At 43.2% G+C, this 24,282-nt stretch overlaps 1 protein-coding gene across 2 annotated transcripts in view; it reads right to left on the bottom strand.

Moving 5' to 3' along the window:
* Positions 1–17,917: 17,917 nt before the first annotated feature.
* LOC116490550 (protein HEG homolog 1-like) overlaps positions 17,918–24,282 on the bottom strand; it is a 43,645-nt gene continuing 37,280 nt past the window's right edge. Inside the window, exon 21 of one of the 2 annotated variants that reach the window (XM_032189840.1) lies at positions 17,918–23,233. In XM_032189840.1, coding sequence (XP_032045731.1) covers positions 23,084–23,233 — 150 coding nt within the window. In that variant the 3' untranslated portion in view covers positions 17,918–23,083. The remainder of the gene's footprint in view (positions 23,234–24,282) is intronic. The other variant, XM_032189841.1, reaches the window with a different exon arrangement.

Here is a 24,282-nt window from a genome sequence, read left to right as displayed (position 1 = left end):
TGATTTATTTTACTGGAATAGAATTATGGACGTGTTCAAAGTGAAACGTGAGAATGTGTCTCTATTGCTTGCTTAATATGACACGTGTTTCCTGACTTTTAGAGCTCAGAGCATTTGAGAATTCAAAAAGACTGAGACGGGATGACCAGGTCAGCCTTTGAGGGGTAAATAAAGTAGCAAGGTTCTTACCTGAACAAGAAAGAACATCCCACTCTGTCTTTGATAAACCGCTTTTGCACTTGCATTCTGGATACTCATTTTCTTGACATTCTGTGGTTGCATTATCACAATTAAAAACAGCACAATGGGTTGTACCTTTAAAAGAGAAATGTTCAGGAAGCAAACATGAGTACTAATAGTATCCTTTCATAGAAAGTAGTACAATTGCTGAGTAAGCCATAAACCATTTTTTTAGCAGTTCTGAATAAAAAATTATGTCTTTTTTTTTGAGGGGACATCACTTACTGCAGGCATTTGGACCAGTCCTTTCTTTTCTCTTGCCCATCACCACTTAAGGCCCTGTTTCCATTGTATCTTCTGACATTCTGTTTCTCAGCCTCCTGCAACTGCCTCCATATCTTCCTTCCTCCCCACCACCCCCGCCCCAAACCAGTATAGAAAGATGGAAATTCTACCCATAAGTTCATATTCTGAACACTGATTTTCTAGCTCACCCTAAAAAAAATAAGAAGAAATATATATAAAAATATATATTTTAAGAATTCCAGCACTATTTCTTTAGTATTTTGTACAACTGAACTGTGAGGGCCAGATCTCATGGAGTTCTGCACAGATTTAAATGTTTATGGGCATGCAGCTCACTGCATGACAAATATCAGTATGATGTTTGCCAAGCAGGTTGTTCTTCAGATCCATGTTCCAATGCTGGCAACAGTTAACAGAGCTCAGTGGGTGGCATACAGTGGAGGAATGGAGGTATGTGATTGCACCAATACTTTGTGAGCTGTCAGGTTTTCTGTTTTCTCCTCATATTTAGGTCTAGCACATAGGAAATGTCAAGGCTGAGGTGGATACAGTCATCTTGGAGACCAAACTCAGGCTATAAGCTATGAACTGGATTCTTTTAATTATTAGCTACACCTTTAGCAAAAGCTAATTTCAAAATGTGAGCACCTTAAAAAAAAAATAAAAAAATCCTTTCTTTATTACAAAAATGCTCTCCAAGAATTACACTTTTAGTAATTCAGGATTTTACAGGTTTAGCATCGCCTAGCTGAGCATCTAATCAGTGAGGGTTCTTATCAATAAATATGGTCAATTATGGAAGAAAATATCTAAAGAAAGTTTCATCCTCTTTTTCCAGTAAAACACTGGTTTATTCTGAGAAGCAAAATCTATGTCTGCAATGGTTTTGTCCTGTTTTCTCCAGACGCTTAACGCTCATCAGATTAAAATCAACATGCCATTGCTTATTTGGCAATAATTATTTTCCATCACTTGCAAACACAGGAGGTAGAAAGCTTTAGTAAGACAAAAAAGCCCAGCACTGAATGCTTGATTCCTCAAAATCATGTTAGATCGAACACTCAGCTCCTTAAAATCAACAAGGTTTATGCTCTAATGAGCTTTGCTGCATACAGAAATGTTCCAATCAACTTTGAAAATAATCAACTCTGCCTCAATTGATTATTTACTTCAACAGTAAGGAATTACATACTGTCGTAGGATTTCAGGTAGCCGGACTGGATTTTACTTATTTTTTCAGAAACAGTTTTGGCGGTTTCTTTTGTGTTTTTCTCAAATATGTTCATCACTGTTATGTTCACTCCAAAATTTTCACTTCTGGTGTTTCCTGTAGTAACACTGAGAAATATAGATGATAACATCATTTTAACATCTCAAATAACCCATATAGGTAAAAAGCTAGATGCAAAGACAGCAGAGGATTTCTTCCAAACTTCCCCCTCCCCCCTAACTTCTTTCATCCCACAACGTAGGTAGTTGCTAAGGCACCTGAAAATGAGTTCAAGGCTTACTCACGAATCCAGTAACAGCCATCTTCTTTTACATACAAACGTAAATGGAATGCTGGTAAGCAAAAGCAGTTGGGTTTCATGCTAACAGTGTAACTCCTTTGTGTGCTGTTGGCATGAAAGTGCTATGAAACTAATGTTTTTTTTTTACTGGGCTAGCTTCAAACCTGTTGCAGTGTGGAAGATCTAATCCACTAGATCCCAATTTTTCATAGTCTTATCAGCCTGGGCTGTCATTGAAGACTGACTTGGAGAGGCCACCCTGAAGCACAGTGAGGACAATTCGGGGTATGGCCACAATGAAGTCAGAAGTGTCTGTTCACACTATATTTATGACAACTTCACATTAGCTGGATTGGGTTCAGCTGGATAGCGATCTCCTTGGCATGAGGTGCAGCGCAGCAGTGACTATTCTTCAGCTTGAACTTCATAGTGCTCGGACATGCACACAAATTCCTTTAAATGGCAGATTGCTGTAGTGCCTTAAAAAGTTACTGTGCCCCATGTGTTTGTCACAACCACTCTGATGGAAGTTACTGCCCTCACAACTCTTCTAGAACAACAGTCTGCTTAATTGATCAAGCCACAGGATTAGCTGAAAGGGTTTACACTGCTCCATGTGCTATCAAGCCAGATTTTGCTTGATGTGGTTAGGGAGTGTGTGCAGAGAAGATGGCAAAGCTCTCAGAACAGTAATCTGTAGCAGATGGGGATGGGAAGAGAAGGACATGTTGCAGTGTCCACCTACACCAGCAAAGGACCTATGCCCACAGCCCATTCAATAACCTTTTTGTTCAGCCTGCCATCAGGGAAGACCGGCAAATACGGAAAGAAATGCAGTGGGTTTCTGTAGTGAGGCCATTTCTGAAATTAAATTGGGACTCCAAGTTGGACATATTCATTGGAACTTCAGTGTTAACTGTTACATTTTCAGAGGCATGTCAGCCATCACAGGAACAAACTGCCTAGTCACTGGCACAGTGCTGTATCCTACACGGTGATAAAAGTGGGAGATCCACTGTGGAGCTATCACAGCCTGCCCACTTCACAGACCTATCAGAAATCTATAGACATAGAGCAAAAATGGAGCAGGGATTTTAAAAATAGCAAATGAATGGCGTGATTTAACAACAGTAATATTGAACTGAATTCATCCCATATTCTTTCTTGAACTGAGGACTCCACAGGAAACAGATTAAAAAGAGGTCTGTGGGAAGCACACAAAGCAAGCTTCACACACAGTGGAAAAAACAAACTGGCAAACTTACTGAACTTTCACGATGACAGTCTGTTTGTAGTCTGTTAAGTTAAATGCTTCCTCAAACTGTAAAAGATAAATGAATTAGAGTTAAAGCCAAGCAGAAACATAGACCATAATCCCATGAAGCACTGATTCTTCAGCTGTGAATTTTTGACCCAGAACACATTACCATGGGCACAAATAAACTAATCAGTCACATCAGCCATGCAAGATACTGCAGAAGAGGAGCTGTGGGGTGATGCTGCAAAACAGGAAGTACGGGAGAGCAGTGGATGAATGGAGAGACATGAGTTGCATGAATGGCAAGCAGTGCATTTGGGCAGGTTGGATGGACAGCTACAGACACTGCCTTGCAGACTTACCACTTAGAAGGAAGTCTGCAGTATCAGCCTACATAGATGCAGAGAGAAAAGGGAGAAATAGACATCCTTACAGATGGCGCATGTCACTAACATGCAATCAAGTGGGATCATCAGGGGCTGATCTTGTGGGGAGAAACACAGCACTGATAAAAGTACAAGGGGATGGATGGGGTCAGTAGAAAAGTCACTGCTCTCCCTCACACTGTGTGAAGCAGGGAACAACTAGTGGAGGCAGCCAACTGCCACATACACAGGAGGCACCATAAGAAAAGGAAAAAGTGCCTAAGACAGCTGAAATGAAAGATAAACTATCCTTCTTTATAATAAAATGAAAATCGTTTTTATGTTATTTTCACTTTTTATAGTATTACATATCTATTCTAGTGCTTCATGTCATGTAGTCATGACATGAAAAAATGTCGGACCAAAAAAATGAGCAGACTTTTTTTTTTTAACATTCTGAAGGGACAACTTTTGGTTACTCCCTGCTAAGAATTTCACAGGAAGCAATATAATAACACAAAGAATTTGTAAGCCATGTGTGATGACTTCTGATTAATATTTCATTAATATTTCATATTATCTGATTGGGTCTCTGGCAGAGGTGCAGACCTCTTCTTCCTTCCTTTTTTGGGGGCTAAGTGGTCCTTTGGAACCCTTGGGTGATCCTTGTGGGTCCCTTCCAACTCAGATATTCTACGGTTCTCTGATTCCTTACTTCCAGAAAAATGACCTAAGCGAATCCCCTGGTTTGCTTACAGAGCAGTGTGAATTCAACATTTTATCTTACTTCTACACGAAGTCCATTACAAGACTTTATCCATAGTCACAGAATGCTCAACATGTGTAATATCCATTTCATTGATATAATTAAAATATGGATACTGGTATGCTTATGGAAGAGACATTATTTAGGTATTTAGACACAGCTAGACAGTCGTTCTGAAAAGTTTGTGCTTTGTGGAAAGGATGGGGAAAGGACAGGGAAAAGATAGGGAAAGGATAGGGAAAGGATAGAAGTTTTTTTTTTTTGTTTTTATTCAACTGCTGAGTATTACTGAGTCCTCAGAAAGCAGTAGAGATCAGAAACTAAATGTTTTGGAAAACTTTGCTTCACCCAATGGTTTATGGAGAGAGAATGGTGCTTTCACATACAGAGCAATCTGAGGACTTCCCAGAACACTGGGAATTGCCAATATTGCTTTATCTCAGGTGCAACCCTTCCTTCAGCAAGAGCCATACATATAGTCATCTGAGGGCAAAATTCAACTCTTTAATGAATAGGTCTAAGTGAGTGTGAAGTATTCTCTGAAAGTAGATTTCCTAACTGAAACTATCTTAGGCTATACCTTAAAGGCAGCACGTATCCCCTCTGTCTGCATCACATTCAGTAAAGCATTAAATATGCAGGAAAGTTTAAAAATAAAGTCACTCACAAAATCTGTTAAATTTTCGGACATCTGTTGATACAGTTTGGAATTTACAGTTTCAATATTCTTAGGGTAAGTTTCTGCCAGTATAATGGTCCCTGGGAATACTTTCCCTGCAATGAAAACAGAGGTTATTAATTTATTAGAAACCATTCAAGAAATTTGGGTTTTACCTTAGGGTTCTCCAGCCTTCAGAGATGAGGAAATACAGCACAAAAAAAAAAAACAATCTTTACTATTTTTCATATATCCATGGAGGATTTGGTATGGAGCAAATGTCTGCTCCATCAGTTCAGCAGCAATAGGGTACATACTCTGGCTACCTGAGAAGCAGGCAGGATCCTGGTCTCAATTAAACTGGACAGACTGTGAAATTGAATGACATTAACTATAAGCATGATCCAAAGCTAACAAAAGACTCCATCTGAGGTGTTACAGAATTTAGTGATATACATTAAAGACTAAATCTGCAGTCACAGCCACTAAGCAGCTAACATGGTTCACCATATCTAAAACAAAAATTGGTGTCTACCTGTTTGCTTCGGCTCACATGTAAATTTGGTAGTCCTACCTGCTGGCACTTAAATAACAAGCCCCCTTTGCTCCCATGCTTGTCCTTCAACAGCATCTCAGAGGTGCATTTCAACAGGACTTTGATGAAAGATTAGCAAGAGGGAAAATCAAGGCAAATATTCTGTCTTTATAGGCTTGGGCTTTCATAAATCTTGGCCATAAATATAATGCAAGCTTACACTTGCATTACTTTCCTGGTTTTCACACATTTTGATCTCCAGCATGCCTGACACTCAGGGAATTCACCTTCTTTTCTTATCACATTAACCTCTTTGGCTGTTACTGTTTTGTGAGATAACAATCTAGGTCATTGTAGAAGTGGCTGTCTGCAAAACAAGGCATTATTCACCAGCTATTTTCCCAGACTGATTATGTTTTCAATTATAACATGAGAACCAGGCATGTGGGAAGAAAACTCCACTTGAGCAGTTATCTATGAAGTACCTAAAATATAGATTGCAGTTATCTTAAATATAGATTGCTGTCCTGCAACTCACCTGGATAACAAGTACTGTTGTTGTAGTAGAATCCATAGGGGCACTGGCAGTCATAGGTGGAATACATAGAAATACATTTAGCCGAACTTCCTCCGCAAGGATTTCGGTCGCATGGATCTGCTGATACAAAGATGAAAGATGTTGATGTCAAGATTTCTATGAATTTGCAATAGTCAAGCTTCATTACATTCCCACGAGAAGAGCATATTCCCCCAAGCTCAGGAACACAGACTGGACACAGCTGGTCCAGTTATGCACACAACCTAGGCTCCCTGCAGGAATGCTACCTCCACTTGAGCAAGGAAGATCTGCAGAGGTGATTCCAACTGTTGGAAAGAGGTGATGTTGAGGACACCCACCAGCTTCTGGATGCACTATTCATGACAGTCTGCTCTGTGGCAGTCCTTTGGTGAAACTGTGAAGCAGCAACTATTTATACATGGGAAGGATGTGTGAAATAGATGTGGGTCTTTGAGTCTAATTATGAGGTCTGAGTCCCTGCTCGGAAGGGGAGTTTTGTGAACTCCTCCCCAGCACTTCTCCCTTGCAGCAAAGATCAGCCAGGAAGGAGAAGGTGTCAGGAGAGGAGATTCAGCCTTGTCCTTGGGTTCTGTGACACCTCCTCTACAGAAACTCAGGCAAGGCTGGTTAAAAGAAAAAGCCATCCCCAATGGGAATGAGTAACCCCAGAGTGTCCCTATGAGGGTTGATTTGAGGGATTTTTCATCCTTACCTGATGATGGTTTTGTTGTAGTTGTAGCAGCAGGTGTCACAGTTGTTGTAGTTGTGTTTTCTGATGAAGGAAAAACAAAAGACATTGTAGTGCTACTTCATGGTGTGTGGAGGAAAGGTCTTAGGGAACTCTTGTGTGTGCAGAAGAACCTCTGAGCAGATAAGGAGGAGAGGTGTGTGGGGTTCAGTGGGGGGACGTGTGGCAGCATTAAATCCACCTCACTAAGGCAGCTCTGCACAGATGACTCTGACTGCCAGAGCAGGTCAAGGGCACCCAGCAGTCCCTGAACTCATTACCCACAATAGCCTCCCTGGCAGCACTTTGGGGAAACTGTGAAGCAGCAACTGTTTCTGCATGGCAAGGATGTGTGAAATAGATGGGGATCCTCACGTCTGATCCAGGAGGCTGAGAGCCTCACCAGGAGAGGACCAGGTTGTGAACTCCTCCCCAGCACTCCTCCCTCACAGCAAAGGCCAGCCAGGAAGGAGAAGGAAGTCAGGAGAGGAGACTCAGCTTTGTCCTGGGGCTCCACAACTTCACCAACAGAGAAACCCTTTGAAACTCATGCTAGAATATGAGACACTGGCTGTGGGAGCTCTGGAGCTCCATGGAATGAGTAACCACAAAGCTTCCTCATAACGGGCAGCCTGAGGGATTTTTCATCCTTACCTTCTGTTGCATTTGTTGTAGAGTTAGCAGTAGGTGTCACGCTTGTTGTCTCTGTTGAAGGGAAAACAAAAGATATTGTAGTGCTACTTCACGGTGTGTGGAGGAGAGGTCTTGGGGAACTGCTGCATGTGCAGAACAACCTCTGGGCAGATTAGGAGGAGAGATGTGTGGGGTACAGTGGGCCATCCCACCCCCCCTCCCGGACAGTGCTGCCTTTGGGCTGTCCCAGGCCCTGATGACCCTGTGATGTGTCTGTGACTTCTCTCTCTGCAGTTCCTGGTCCTGAGCACATTTCCCACAAAGAGAGTGCATTTGCCCCAGCTTAGCTGCACTTATGGGACACAGGCAGCTCTTTTTCCAGCAGACATGTGTCTCTCAGTGGGAACAGAAAATTTCCATCTGCCTTACCCAGGCAGCTCTGCACAGGTGACTCCTGCTGCCAGGGTAGATCAAGGGCACCCAACAATTCCTTAGCACACTACCCATTGTGGCCTGCTCTGTGGCAGTCTTTTGGAGAAACGGTGAAGCAGCAACTGTTTCTGCATGGCAAGGATGTATGAAATAGATGGGGGTCCTCACGTCTGATCCAGGAGGCTGAGAGCCTCACCAGGAGAGGACCAGGTTGTGAACTCCTCCCTAGCACTCTTCCCTCACAGCAAAGGCCAGCCAGGAAAGAGAAGGAAGTCAGGAGAGGAGACTCAGCCTTGTCCTGGCACTCTGTAACTCCTCCTCCAAGAGAAACTAAGGGTAAACTAGGCAGGGGAATACACCACTGCCTATCAGGGCTCTGGGGCTCCATGCAGCAAGTAACTAACCCTAATGTGTCCTCCTAAGGGGCACCCTGAGGGATTTTTCATCCTTACCTTCTGTTGCATTTGTTGCAGTTGTAGCAGGAGATGACACATCTGTTGTATCTGTGGTTCCTGATGAAGGGAAAACAAAAGACACTGTAGTGCTGTTTCATAGTTTGTGGTGGAACAACTGTGTGTGCAGAACAATCTCTGGGCAGCTAAGGAGGAGAGTTGCATGGGGCACAGAGTGCCATCCCAGGGCAGCCGTGCCCAGCCTCTGGGCTCTCCCAGGCCCTGATGACTCCATAGCATGAGGTGTCCTTGTATTCTCTCCCCACAATCTCTGGTCTTGAGCACATTCACCACAAGAGCAGTGCCTTTGCCCCAGTTCAGCTCCATCGATGCCAGGTACCAGAAGAGGATGAAAGCAGCCACTAGCCAATAAAGGCACCCGCCATCATGGCCTGCTCTGCAGCCACCCTTTTGGGGAAACTGTGGAGCTGCATCTCTGTCCGTATGGCAAGGATGTCTGAAATAGATGTGGGCCTTGGAGCATAATCAGGGAGGCCAAGTCCCCATTTCCATCCCTGATCATGCTCTAAAGAGCTACAGCAGCAACTCCCTGCAGAGTCTGATCAGAACTTGCCCTAGCTACCAGGTCTAGAGGGATCCTCTTGCATCCAGGACAGGTCTGGGAGGAAAAGGCAACAAGCAGGAAAAGATCAGCCTCTTCAAATTGTGCCCAACACTTCCCCTTGCAGCAATAACCAGAAAGGGAAGAGAAGGGAAGCAGGAGAGGAGAGTCAGCCTTTGTCCTGAGGCTCTGCTACACCCCCACCAGCACAGAAACCCAGGCAGGGGAATACACCACTCCCTGAGGTAGAGGGGGGCTCTGGAGATCCATCGACTGAATAGCCCCAACGTGTCCTCATAAGGGGCAGGCTGAGGGATTTTTCACCCTTACCTTCTGTTGGTTCTGTTGTATAGTTATCAGTAGGTGTCACAGTTGTGTTTGTGTTTCCTGATGAAAAGAAAAGAAGAGACATCATAGATCTACTTCAAGGTCCATGGAGGAGAGTTCCAGGGAAGAAGTTTGTGCAGAATTACCTCTGCATATGTAAGGAGGGGAGATATGGGGTGTTCAGTGGGTGAACCTGTGGCAGCCTTCCCTGCACCTGGCTAAAGCAGGTCTGCACAGGTGACTCCCACTGCCAGATCAAGGGCACCCAACATACCCTGAACACACTACCCATCGTGGCCTGCTCTGCAGCAGTCTTTCTGGGAACCGGCAACCGTTTCTGCATGGCAAGGATGTGTGAAATAGATGGGGATCCTCAGGTCTGATCCAGGAGGCTGAGAGCCTCACCAGGAGAGGACCAGGTTGTGAACTCCTCCCCAGCACTCCTCCCGCACAGCAAAGGCCAGCCAGGAAGGAGGAGGAAGTCGGGAGAGGAGATTCAGCCTTGTCCTGGCGCTCTGCGACTCCTCCTCCAGATAAACTAAGGGTAGACCAGGCAGGGGAACACACCACTGCCTATCAGGGCTCTGGGGCTCCATGCAGTGAGTAACCCCAATGTGTCCTCCTAGGGGCAGCCTGAGGGATTTTTCATCCTTATCTTTTGTTGCATTTGTTGCAGAGTTAGCAGGAGATGACACATTTGTTGTATCTGTGGTTCCTGATGAAGGAAAAACAAAAGACACTGTAGTGCTACTCCATGGTGTGTGGAGGAGAGGTGTTGGGGAACCGCTGTGTGTGCAGAACAACCTCTGGGCAGTTTAGGAGGGGAGCTGAGTGGTGTCCACTGGGCCATTCCAGGGCAGCTTTGCCCTGCCTCTGGGCTGTCCAGGCTCTGATGACTCTGTAGTGCGATGTGGTTTGGGCTCGTCTTTAAAAACCTCCTTTCTTGAGCACATTTTCCACAAGGGAAGTACATCCCGCCCCCCCCCCCCCCCCCCCCCCCCAGCTCAGCCGTACTTCCCAGCCACAGACAGTTCTGTTGCCAGCAGACATGTGTCTCCCAGTGGGAAAGTTCCCTCTGCCTCTGATTTTTCATTATTCTTTTTCTTCTCATTATAGTTCTTTCTGAATGAGAAGAAATCTGGCTGATTCTAGGAACAGTTGAGGAAAAAGAAGTTTCCTCCAGTTTGGTTTCAGCATTACCTGTTACTGTGTTAACTCTCAACTCTTTTGTCTAATTATATTTAGAATATTGTCTTTATTGTGCTTTTTTGATTTGTTTGTTTGCTTTTTTTTATTTAAAAAGTACCATTCTTAACTTTTGTTATAAAGATGTAAAAGATTTTTGGGTGTTGGGGGTTTGCTTGTTTCATTTGTGTGCGAAGTAAAGAAAGCAACTAATAACACAGGCTTGCTGTTAAATTCATTGTACTGATAAACAGCCAGTTTGGATCATGTGATGTAACTTCAATCTGAGGTATTTAATTATTATGAGTTAGGAATAAATGTATTTAATCTCAGTTAATGCTGATGCAATCATAATTTAATCTAAACTATAAACAATACAGATGGAAGGCTAATATTGTGGCTAACACCCTTGGCACTAGCATACTCTTACAGCTGGTATATTAAATAAAATACTGCAAATGACTCTAAAATCTCCCCCCCCCCAAAAAAAAAAAAAAAAAAAAAAAAAAAAAGGCACCTCCCTTCAAGAACTTTTACAGGCCTTCAAAAATCCCAAACAGAAGTAAATTTAATAGACTTTGTTCTTCTGATCAATAAAGTTGATTTGGAAATGCATGTCAAAAAGACGAGGCCTAAGGTAATCCATTAGTCTCCTCAGGATGGAGAGGAAATGCCAGAAACTGTGCCAGTTCTCTGCCAAGCCTTCTGCCTTCACTTGTCCCTGAGTCCCATAGGCTGCAATCAGCTCCCTGGTCAACATGAAGAAATGTACATTTTGGCTGTAATCACGATAGTATCTATGAGTCTATGCTGGCCACAGGCTGTGGGTTTGGTGCCTTGTTCTAAATTGCCTTCTCAAACTCAATGTTACAGCCTTAATGTCATGCAGAGCTAGTCCTTGGCCTACAACAGCTGTTAGCCCCATAAAGACTCTGGCTAACAGCTCTCCAGGAGTACCTTTGGACTCAGGAAGAATCACATCTGTGGTGACTGCAGTGCGCATGAGCTACCGTTGGGCTTGTTGAAGGTAAACTGAGCAAAGGTGGCTCTTTTATGGCCATATTTGCCCAGACCCGACCTTCCACGGAAGGAAATAGGATGTATAATAGACGTTTACCATGGAGATAAAGTAATGGATCTTAAGATGCAGGCTATGGAACAACAGACATCTGACTGCTGAGCAGAGCAGGGAGTTTGTAAGTACTCTGCAAATGGACACATCATACAAAGCTTTTACAATGTTTGCTCAGAATGAAAAAGGTTTCTGGTCAGGGCTGACCTAATACAAAATCTGCTCAAGTCAGTGAAAGCCTCCCCTCGCTTCCAGTACTTCTTGGGTCAAGATTTTTCACATCTTGTTGCTATCCAGAAACAGAAAACCAGACAACTGACAGTCATGAAGATTTCTACACTTATAATTTATGGTTAAAAATCAGTCTGTAGCATGTTGTAGATGTTGCTGTAAATACTTATGTTCACTCACAGTACTCAGTGGAGACTCACTACCATCTGTCACCGTCTGAAACAAGCTTGATAGCATCAGTGAAGGTCTTAGTTTAGCTCATATCTCTTTAAAGTAGCTGGGATTTCCTCTCACAGGTTCAAGATGCCACAAAACTCTTCATATAACTAACTTAACTAATTAACCTTAACTAATTAACCTAACTAACCTTAAATAATACTGACTCCTCTGCTACCCTGGAACTGTCACTGAATACCAGGGACAGGCAAGTTCAGGCTGATGCTCTGACCTACAACCACCAAAATTGTCACAATGCTAGAAAAACTATTGAGATTTAAGGAATGACACACGCCCTTGCATTTGAATAGACTATAGTGCAGCCCTCTGCCATCTGAGTTGGTGAAGTTCCAATTAATTAGTTTTAATCGAAGGGGAAGAAATGCTCAGTGAGCCAGCTCAGGCAGTACTGCTTTCCAGATTGATTGTTTAAGGAGATTCCATTCGGAAGGCCAGCAGCAGCACTCCTTTTCCCTGGGTGCTGGGGTAGAACACTCATCTTTTGTTATGACTGTAACAGAGCTTGAATTACCTGGGTTTAGTCTACAGGTTCTGAAAACTGCTCTTGGAACAGGCTAAATTAGGTTAATCACAAGCACCAGCGCTTTTTCATTGTTCTGTGAACAACGAAAACTGTTTTCCTGCAGTAACATATTTCATCACTAATTAATCAAAATCTAGACGTCCTGAATTGTGTTTGGCCACCGACCTTCAGTCTCTCAACAGCTGTTAAAAGCACTAAGCAATCCATTCACTGTAACAGAATAGCTTCCCCAACAAATCCCAAAGCAGAAGATAGTGTTTCTTACCGAATGAAAGGCTCAGCACCAGTCCGAGCAACACAGTGAAGAATACACAGAATCTCATTGCTGCTTCTGTTGCTGCTGCTACTCGCTGTTAAACTTGAGAGAAAGTGCTTTTCTCTTCTAGCGGCAGCTCATTTAAGGTCTCAGCCACAGGTAGAGTTCAGCCCTGAGCTGACGTCATGGTGGCAAGTGGCAAATGACAGATCCAAGCTGTTTTTTCTCTTCCTCCTGTGTCTGGGAGGAGATTTCTGGATCTGCAATATTCTTCCTGTAAGCCATAAACACTTGAGACCTGTTGACACAAGGAAGTTAGCGCTAAATAATTTGACCTGTGAACTGACAGGACACTAGCTAGCCCCTGCCAGCTCTATGTACAGCCACTTTCAGTGCAAGTTAAGTGGAGGTTGCAGTATCGTCTGTTCTTAAAGTGGAAGAAGCTATCTTATACCAAGGCATGCTAAGGATGCATTTAGAGTACTTGGGACATACACACACACCCTTTGCAATAAATTACCAGAATAGATGAGCTCTATGCCTCAGACCCCCAACTTCTCTGTCCTTAAAAGCAAAAGTTTACACCAAAGCACTTCTTATTGCTCAGCAGGGTAAAAAGCAACAGAAAATAACTGCATCTTGGACGTCAAAGAAACCAAATTCTCCTTGGCCATTGTGGCAATGATTATTGCTGTTCTGTTTGCCTATATGGGAGCCTGCAGCAGATCCGGAAATGGGAAATAGTGCAGAATGCCATGAAGTAACACAGCCATGACACAAGGAAAACTTGTGGGATAGAGAGACTTTTTGAAACTGCATCTCAGGAAGCCTCTGAAAATTGCTACATAGAGACCAAGATGGGAAAAAAGGCCTGTGCACAGGATCTGTTTCTCCCAATCCCTCTTATTCTCACCTGCCTCACCTACCCAAGCTCTCTAGCTGAATAGTGCATTTATTCTAGTTTATGCTCTAGTAAAATGCACTTCTTCAGATCAGCAGACATCCCATGGTGGTTTCCAGTTCCTCCTTTTCAAGCAAAGGTGTCATTTCTCTCGCTTTGAAGGTACGGCTGACCCCGGATCCTGCCACAGCTACCAGTAAAGCCCTTCTGAGAAATAAGCACAGGCTATCCTGTCATTCTCAGCCACAGACAAAAAGGGTGAGCAAACCATTGGTGTTTCCCCCTGCAAAGCCACCTCAGGAATCTGTGGAGTTGCTCTCCTCTGGTAAACACCCCAGCCAGCAACATTAGCAGGTTGTGAACAATTTCCAAATGCAAAATGATAGCTTTGCATGTGGAAGGCTTCTTCCCGTCCTTCACCTGCTTTTGTTTGATCTGCTGTGCTAACAAGACATGCAGTCTCGTGTACTAATCTAATATATTCAGAGGGTGGCTCTCTTTGGATGCAAGAGGGTAGACAGCATCAGAAGTATTACTCAAGTTGTTTGCAAGCATGGAGATGTCTTCAACTTTTAACTTTTGCTGAACCAGGAAATATCAGTGGCTTGCAGATAGCAAATTTGGTTGAGTGCCTCTCTGATTCTGCAGGGAGTGACCGATCTTGTCCCTCTGTGCCCTGTCAGAGGGGCCGTGACAGGTCTTGGAACCCAGTCGTGGGGGCTGCCCCCAGCGTTCCTGAGGTGGTGGGACAGGCCCTGGCTTCAGGGCTTGGCACTACCAGGAACCCTTTGTTGCCCAAGTCCCAGGGATGTGTGAAATGGCCAGGGCTCAGGGTACCCCTGAGGAGCAGGCTCAGCCCTGCTCAGGGCCCTCACAACACCCCTCACCTCATGCTCAGCACGGCTGTCCTGCTACCCTGCTGCCCCTCTGCCACTCTGACGCCCACTTCCCAACCTGTCCATGTCCTACAGACCCCTTCTTAAATCCCCTCTTCCTACAAAGCTGACAGAGAAAGAGGAAGACATGCATGAGAAGTATTTTGTACAAACCTCAGGTTACCACCCATCTTAAAGCTCTGCTTTGCAGATGGCAAGGGACACCTACTCTAACCCCAGACTCTTGTCAGGGTGGAGCATTTCCATCATCCCTGACTGCTGTGAGCCCCCAGGGAAGCTCAATGCCTCTAAAAAACACTTGTTTGGGGAGTTGCAGCCCATATTTCAGCTGGGAATCTCTATGCAAAGAGAGACAAACCTGGTTGTGATGGGCATTCAGGAGAGCTGAATGCCACTAGTCTTCTGACTGTTTACCATTCCCATCTGGATTCCTGAGTCATCGTGACACATCCCCATTTCCCAATGTCACTTTAAGGTGCAATTGGACCAATCCATGTTTTAAAGTCTTATTGTTAGTTGTGAATTGACGGCATAGGAAAAAGAGACCTTCCCAGAGTGCTATTAAAAATGTGGGTTGAGCCTTCAGCAGGTGTAGATGATAGTGGCTGAGAGCTGGCTACACCACCGTCAGCTGGCTGAATGTATTGTCCTGTTCATTAAGACTGTTTTCTACAACAAGTACACAACAGAACCTGGCATACCCTAATCCATGTCTTTAGAGTTAACTTCCGTTCTTACTTGGTTGCTGCTGTCACCTCTGGGAAGTGTGTGTGACACATTCACTGTGCAAAAGGCACCAGTTCCTCCAGGAAGCAAACACTGAGCAAACACATGTAGACATATCAGATCCTCTTGCCTCTGCTTGTGACAAACCAGTGGTCACAACAGACTCTCTCAGTGAGAGATGGGGCAATGAGGCTCTGCGTACCTCCTTGCTTGCAAATCTCTGGAGGAACTTAAGAGATTTGATAGTTTAGGAGCTCAGACACAGAAAATTATCAAAAAAAGGAAAACCGGTATCAGTGAAACATCAGTACCTCTAATGGTATTATTAATGCAATTATTAAGCACACATTTAGATAATAGGTAGTTGACTGTTAGTGCAGACAGGCTTGCACAGCCACAGCAGTTATGATATGCTGAAAAGACTCACAGACAAGTCTTTCTTTGCAGGGATTTCTAAATTACTTACCAGAAGGTGTAAGACCAAGCTGATATGCATTGAAGTTCAGCTATGGCAGGCAAGAACATTGACCAATGATTGTTATAAAAAGTGTGCTATATTTAGGAACAAACAGTAGTTGTTCATTGTCTTTATCCTTGCTTACATCAGAAAAAAAAAGTTATCAAAGGTAAAAGGTCTTCTGTACCTATTATAAGCTGTATAGTCACGCACGGCCCAGTTACATAACCATAAATTGAATGTAAGCAAGGGGCAATCATGCTGTAAGAAGTACATTAAAGCGTCTTTTATAGCTCTTCACATGCGTCAGCTGGGTACTTTTTTCCTGTGTAATTTTCAGTCCTATTCCTTACTAAATTCCTATATATTTTGCTATCTCATGTAAATTTAGTTCTTCCACTGTGTATTACACACATGTAGAAATATATGTTGCAATTAGCTAAAGGTTCAAACAAACCTGCAGGAAGTCTAAATCAAAATGATATACATACAGATTCACCCATGATCAGGGAAAGTATATGCAGCTCACCATCTTTTCTTGGGTAGTTCCCAAGATGGGAACCTGGTTGACAAAATTCTTTGAGAGGCAGTTCTAAAAGGCAAGAGTCCAGCGAAGTCTGGACATTTTAAAAGAATGAAATCTTGAAAGCACAGGAGCAGGCCATCCCTATGTCTCAAAAGATGAGACATAGATGAACAGAGAGCTTCTTCTGGACCTCAGGAAAGAAAATAGAGTTTGAGAAGAAGGGGCAGGCAATTCAGGAGGACTACAGAGATGTTGTGAGATGATTCAGGGAGAAAATTAGAAGGGCCAAAGACCAGGTGGAATTTAACCCAGGCATTACAGTAAAAGACAATACAAATGTTTTTATAAATACATAAACAATAAAAGGAGGACCAAGGAGAATCTCCATCCTTTACTGGATGCAGGGAGAAAACACGGTGATGAGAGATGAGGAAAAGGCTGAAGTACTTAATGACTTATTTGCCTTAGTCTTAATTAGTAAGACTAATTGTTCTTGGATTAACCAGCCTGCTGAGCTGGAAGGCAGAGACAGGGAGCAGAATGAAGCCTAAAAAATTTTCTTCCACATCATGCCTCTCCCCTGGACACTGTATTCATCTGGATTCAAGGGATCAGCCTTCCTCCTCTGAGAGACACTCAGCTGCAGAGTCTTCATGGTCTGTAGTGGCAATTAGAGATGTGGGACTGACCTCACTGTGGTCAAGTCTCCTGCCCTTGCAAAGAGCCCTTGTGCACCAACCTCTGCCAACATTTTCCTTCCCTCCAGCATGCACATACACAATTTCACCAATTCTAGTATTTCCAGATGGATGAAAAATTAAATTGAGGAAAATTTTTAAATTAAACTTTGAGTTGCTTAATATTACTGAAATAAAGAACTTACATTTAGGCTGAGCAAAAGCTTGTTTAGCATAACAGAACATACTCCTTTCTTCTTTGCTTTACACTTAAGTTATTCAATCACTAAACAACAGTAGAAGAACAGAAGTACTATAAAATTTCTTATTTTATAGTTTAGACTTCTAATTATTGTTAAAACAATCTAAAGGTCAGATATGCATTTCTTTACAGGGAAAGCTTTAGACAATAAAAAAGCCGAGACAAACTAATATTCATAGTTTTATTGTATCCTTTTATAATACTGACTAGAACGCCAGATTTAACAATATTGGATGCAGGTATAAAAATAGTCCAATCCTTAAAAATTATATTTTGCTACTACAGTACTGTATAATTAGTGAAGGCTGAAAATATGATACAACTTTAAATAATACTGGTTTGGAAAACATCTTTAGAACCCCAGCAACTTGGAAGCGAACAATCAGAGCTACAGGGAGGGAAGCAGGACAATGTGAAGAACATAACACAGGTTTACATTCAGGTTGGTAGAGGAAGCACAAACAAATGCTTAAAATTTACCTTTTGAAACAGACTTCACTAAAGATATTGCAACCGCAGTTCTGAAAGCTGCTCAAAGAAACTATCATGACTTTACATATAAAATTTTGCCTTCTGCTAGGAGAAAGTCTTGCAGAATTTAAGAGGGCTCAAAACAAATGACTGAATTTAACAGAATTTCCTTTTTCTTTTTTAATGAAATAATTAAATATTTAATGTCTTTTTTTTTTTTTTTTTCTTTAAAGTTAACCACCCTAATGGTTTTTATAACGGATATTTTATGTCAGATAAATTCTGTGGCACTGCTCAAGAGAACTGATTGCTTCTTACTGGATTCCCCAGGACTCTTCCATATCAGATTTTACAGACTTGTGGGCCACCTGCTCCAGCAATTACCCAAGCAAGACTCCCATCACTTTGAGCATCTTACCAGAATGAAGACCAGGGGACTTAGCATTTACACATGACTTTTGAGGAACATTAGGCACCTGCTTTAGGTTTTCCATCAACAAAGATATTACTCATACACAACACAAACCACACACAGAAGAAGCGTGTCATCCCAAACATAACCTTACAGTACAGAAGCCACAGTGTTACACTCAATTTCGATGTTTACTTCTACAAAACAAGGAAGTATATTTCTTTTCTTCATTTCTGTCTCTTTTTTCTTTCTAAATTTCCTTTTTTTTTTTTTTTTTTTTTACCTCTTTACAGATTTCTGTCCTGCTTTTCAATTCCAACAGTTCAAAGGAACGAAGAATTAAATACACATTAAGAGGCTCCCAGAACTTACAAGAACACAGTGCTTACCCCTTTCAAAACTGGGAGATCTTGTTTCATTTCTGAAGGCACAAGTACGTGAACTGATGGGTAGTTCTTATCTGTGAATGCATGAAGCATCTCTACCTCTACATCCCTAGACAATCTCACACAATGGGAAACAGGTTGGCTGATCAGTAAAAAAAAAAAAAAAAAAACACTTTACAAAATTCACATTCATCCTCTTCTCAGAAAGGTGTTACAAATCTTGAACAACCTGTTCAATCTCACATAATACAGGTTCTGCTACAGTAATAAGGATACATCCAAAAAATAAATACGACATGAAAAGGCAGCAACAATGTCACAGAAATGGGCAGAAAACAGAGCTGCAGGAACGCATATTGTACGCACAAGTGACCCTGACAGTGGAATGATTCAGGCCTAAAAAAACTTCATTAAAATCCGTGAGAGAGTTATCCCAGCCCACTAGAGTGGATGCTGGCTTGGGTCCTTTGTGTGTAAAGAGGAAAAAAACAATAGTCAGCATAGGAAGAACATTTAAGTAAAATGCATCCGTTCTTGTTAATTTAAGGAAGAAAATTAAAGATTAAACATCACTATGAGGGAATGAGAAGTCCAGATGGATTTGGAACGGATATAGCCATTGACCAGCATTAGGAACATGTCCCAGGGAAGCACTTCACATGGCTGCAGCAGTGTCCAAAACCACTCTGCTGCTCTCTCAGGCCCTGCTGAACAACCTTTACAAGTGTTGGCACAAATTTGCAGTCACAAACACCTCTCAGTAAATACAATTTATTGCTATTTTTAGATTTTTTTTTTCCCTATTGCTCGTTGTGGAAACAAATCACTTTTAGAAGGCAGGTCACAGGCAGTGTCTCTGTATATGACTGTGACAGTGGAACTTTATGGGACATGCTGAAAAAGCAACGAGATTAATTGCCAGTCTTTTGCTTAACACTATAAAGGATATAAATACGTGGAGGGCAAAAGGCATCAAACTATCCCTGTTCCCTGTACTCCTTACGTCAGCTAAATTCAGTGCTTCAAGGTTTCAACAGTGTGCAAAAGCACTCTGCTTTCCCAGTGCAGCGTGGGAGGGTCAGCCAGGACGAGCAGCAGTGCAGGACAGGGACACAGGGAGGCTGCTGCATCCCTTTCCAATGACCCCTCCAGCCTGCCTCTCACTGCTCTGTTCATTCTGACTGCCTCTCCTAGGCTGACTGCCAGGGGTATTTCTCTGGGCAAGGGGCTTTTGTCAACACAATTGTCAGAGCACTATAGCAGCAAACATATGCCTCCTACATCCTTCTCTTTCAAACAACACAATTAGCTTTTTTTCCCCCCAAAGTTGATCAAAACTACTCCCACACACCTGCCCATGGCCCCTTGCTGACAGCTCAGCTGGACACATCAGCCAGGAGTACGAGCAGACTTCCATGCAGTATTGGTGTGGCTTTACTTCCTTTCCCCACATCTGTCTGAGCCACTTGCAGTCTTCTTACAAGAAACGTGCCATTTCCATCTTATCCTTTTGGATAGTTGAAAACAATTCTCCTTGGCAAAAGCATCCAGTGTGCTCAAAATTTGCAATTTGGGGTAGCTAAAAGCAATCTAAATAGCCTGAGAAACAAGCTGCACTTACTTAGGCACCCTAGGAGAGTTATCCATATTCAAAGGTGGACTTGAGGGACTGATAGGGCGCATGGAGACCTGACTTATATCCAGCAGGATCAACAAAACCTAAAACCACTACCAAGGGTGTTTAGTTGATGGCAAATAGACAAGCAGATGGAGAGGATCCCAGTGGCAGTTTCAGCAGAGGCACGCTGCACGGAAGCAACTCACATCCTTGCCGCAGCTGGGAGAGCCCATTGCTACTGGGATGCAGTAGTAATTTATTGCCAATTAATTGCAGTAAAGCTACTGTTAAACCATGGCAAAACACGCTGCACTCCACCCATCCTCTCTGCCTTTGTGGAGCCGGTGGGGTTTGGGTGCAGACAGAGGGGAGCGCAGGGAGCGGCAGGGCTGGCTGACACTTCCTGGGTTCCCACGCAGGTAAGCACCTGCACTGACCTCGGGGCTGTCACCTCCCCAGATCCTCTCCTCTTCCTTCCTCTCCTGGAACACCAATGAAGGTCTTGGCAGGGGCAGGTCAGCAGAGACCCCCTTCCTTCTCCTGTGGGATAAGCACTGACTTTTTTCTCACCAAAACCAAAAGGAAGCTGCAATGGGTTAATTTCGTAATAATTTCCCCAACATTTACCTGTTCTGGCAGAGACAAAACTTCAGTGCAACAAAGTTTGTTCTTTTGGAAAAGAGCCAGGTTTTGCAGTCCTCACCTAGAAAACCCTGCTGGGTTTACCGAGACACTGACAATTTGCAAATTGCTGTGAGACGATACAGACCAGGAGTTTTGCTCATATAACCCATATGTTACACTTTATACAGAAGGATTAATCTGCATTTGTGAGCTGGTATTTCATACTTTGTCTTTGCACCTGTCACACAAAGGAACATTTCACAGCCTTCAAACTAAACAAGTGATTAAACATACCTTGTATAAGTAAATACCTAAACCCTTTCCTGTCTGAGGAAATGCTGGCATGCAGTTAAATCCTACCATCACTGCTGAGACATGCTGCTTAGATTTTGATAAGCTTCTTTAGTAGACAGAGACAGATTCCAGTGCTCATCTATACACTTTGGATTTAGATCCAGCACAAAGTCCCAGCTTCCCCATTTTCATCCGTAATAGGGACAAAACCCTCCTTCACACCATGGGAGAAGCAGTCCCATCCGTCCTAGGCATGCTCAAAACTAGAGTTGGCATTACTCACCCCTGCAAGAACAACCCCACCAACACCCTCTTTGAAGGACCTCAGAGCACAGCAGGGCCAAGCCCTTGCTTCACATCATCCAGTGGACCCTGTGAAATTAAGATGTTGGCTGCTAGTGACAGGGAGAAGAGTGTCATTCACAGACCAAAACCACTGGGAACGGTTAATTTTTGTGTTTTACTTGTTACACTATTTTGGATACTGCAACTGGAATGTTCCTTAAATATAGTTCCTTTCGCAGCATAAGCATCCATTCCCTGACTACATGTGAGATAAGCAGTGTACTACCACCTGCAAGTTTGATTGTGGATTAAGTCACATACATTGTCACCATAAAATGACGTCAGTGCACAGCATGCTGCCCCAGGCATCCAAAAAGATTTGTTTTTCTGAAGACCACATGGCTGTTATTGGTGGTGGGTAAGGGGTGAGGCATACAGAGGCACTGCGGTTGCGATGATTTAGGTTTACATCTCTGCAGTAAAAATAAGTGGGAAATATACATCAGTAATAAGATCTCTTTTGACACCCTGCTCTGTAAAGAAAAAAAAGTCAATAAACTTTTGATCTGATCTTTGGTGAGGAATGTAATAACGTACATTCTTCTGCTTTTGCCAAGGTGCTTGATAAGAATTTACGCCCAGATGGGGAAACCTGCCTGGTTTGAATCACTCTAAACTAGGACAGAAGAAATCAACCTATTTTGATATAGCTCCTTGACTTCCTTCAAGGAAGTCAAGGTGGCTGTGGAGGGCTGAAAACTACGTCCCACCCACAGTGCCCAGCACTCACGTGCTGCCTACCCAGCCAGAGACATAGCCTTACTGCTCCTTCCTTGAGTTCCACATAAGAGGCACGGTGAATTCTCAGATCATGTTTTTCTTCCTTATGAGCAACGAAGTGATAAAATTTTACATTTCATAGCTGTTTTTATAAGCCTTTAAATCCCTGCAAATAAACAGCCTCATAAGGTCCTACACAGAAGCACCATGATGATGTGTAGTGTCATCACTTCTGAACCACGCTGGCTGACAAAACGACAACATACACCAACTCTTCCCTATATATGTAAGTTTTCAGAGCTACACAATCAACTGTGCCTGTTTTCAGTTTGAACTGCAGTGGTATGACTAACTTTCCCTTACTCCTTGGAGACAATCAACCCATGAATTCAGCCAATACTGCCAGGCACCAGCCTTCAGTAAGGGCCCGGCCGTTTGGAGAACTTCTACCAGTATGGAGATCAAGGCCAGAGGACAAGCCAATTTCCTGTCACATACGATGCAAAAAGCAATGCAGCAAGGGGAAATGGGGGTGGACAAACTTGTCCTACCAAAACCAGTCACACAGTGAATCTTTGCATGAAGGTTAGCCAAGAAGACAAGCACAGTCAACAGTGAACAAGATCTGTAAACAAAACACTCCCTAGTGGTATTCACTGGGTGCTGGGAACTGTTCATCTGCCTGTACTTATCGATGCTTGCCGTGTAGCGTGAAGGGTGAAGAAACAGCACAGAACAAAACCGGAGTACACGCACTAGCTTCCACTTGGGTCTTTTACTGATGTGCACATTGAGCCATTCCCTCCTCCTCCTCTTCGCTGCTGCTCAGCAAGTGTAACCATTCCTCGGGGCAGCAATGCTTGGCATGGAGTTCAAAGATCATCCTGTTATATGGGAAGAGTAAGATTGGTGCGGGCTGAACTGCCAGGAGACACATTGTACCTGGGGATCAAGGGCCAATTTGCGTCAGTCTTCCACTCCCTCTCTGTCCTGCTAAAAATAGTCTCTTCTTCTGGTTTCATCACTAATGAAGGATGGATTGTATTGTCCAGGATAGATGCATGAATGTCGAGATCCAGGCAAACCAGTGTAGGGAGGATAAAGTCCATTCCTTTCCAGTTCAGGATTTCTCAGTCCAGTTGGCTGTATTAGCAAAAATAAATAGATAAATAACATTTTAAAAGGGTCTTATTCTTACAGTCAAATCCTCTTTCCAACACATCCTTACCACCTTTCCCAGCAGTTATTTCAGTAGCTACAAGGAATAATAATATGATCACTAGTTATCTCTGTAACTTAGAATGATTTTCACTGCGAGAGTTATGCATTTTCTGGAGGGCAGTATTCTCATGCAACTGAGTTTTGATGTCTTGCCAATTAGAAGACTTGAAGTTTACCTGGCTGGAAATTTACCTGACTCCAAGTGCAGTCTAAGTACACAGTTAATTTTTAATCCAAGTGAATTGTGCTGATGATCTCGGGCACTGAAATAACACTCCTTAATTCAGGATATTGTCCCAGAGTCATCTTTAAAGGAAACGTTTCTAGAAAAGCCAAGTTTGTTTCCTTCTCAGTATTATCTGAAAGGACTTTTTTTCTCATTTCCCTTCATGCTGTGATGCTGTGTAACCCAGTAAAATTGCTTTGGGAAAACCTAAAATACAAGCCAGAAAAAAAAAAAAAAAAGTATTGCCCACCATTCTCTTCTCTGGAAAGCAGGAATCTACAAAGTGTGATTTGGATGAAATCCTGCAACCTTCAGCAACGTGAGTAACCCCACACAGATTCGAGTGCATCCGGTATATTGATGTGGGATAGTGAAAAATGATATACCAACACAACAGCTCTGGATATAGACATTAGCAGCTGGTACCAACCATGCAGGTATTACAGTATCCATTACGACAGGTATTTTGACCCTTCCTCTGCCCTACACAGCCCATTACTCCTTCACCACCTCCTTCCTGATGCGTGTTCTCACAGAGCTGGAGGGATGCTTCTTATGCATCCTTTTGGCTTCAGAAAGGGGCCTATACCTTGGAGAGGGGAGGAGTGGAAGAAAAGAGGGGTCCTCAGTGACCATCATCTTCCCATTTGGGGGTGAAGAACCCCCAGGGAGAGGTCTCAACCTTCCAGCATCATCAGTGAGAGTGAAAGGGAGAAAACTGCCCACAGAGATTCCTACAAGACTG

This window comes from Aythya fuligula, chromosome 6, assembly GCF_009819795.1.
Source record: "Aythya fuligula isolate bAytFul2 chromosome 6, bAytFul2.pri, whole genome shotgun sequence".
In the NCBI taxonomy this organism is placed as follows: Eukaryota; Metazoa; Chordata; class Aves; order Anseriformes; family Anatidae; genus Aythya; species Aythya fuligula.
Note: the sequence above shows the minus strand (reverse complement) of the source record. Positions and strands in the feature narration are given on the sequence as shown.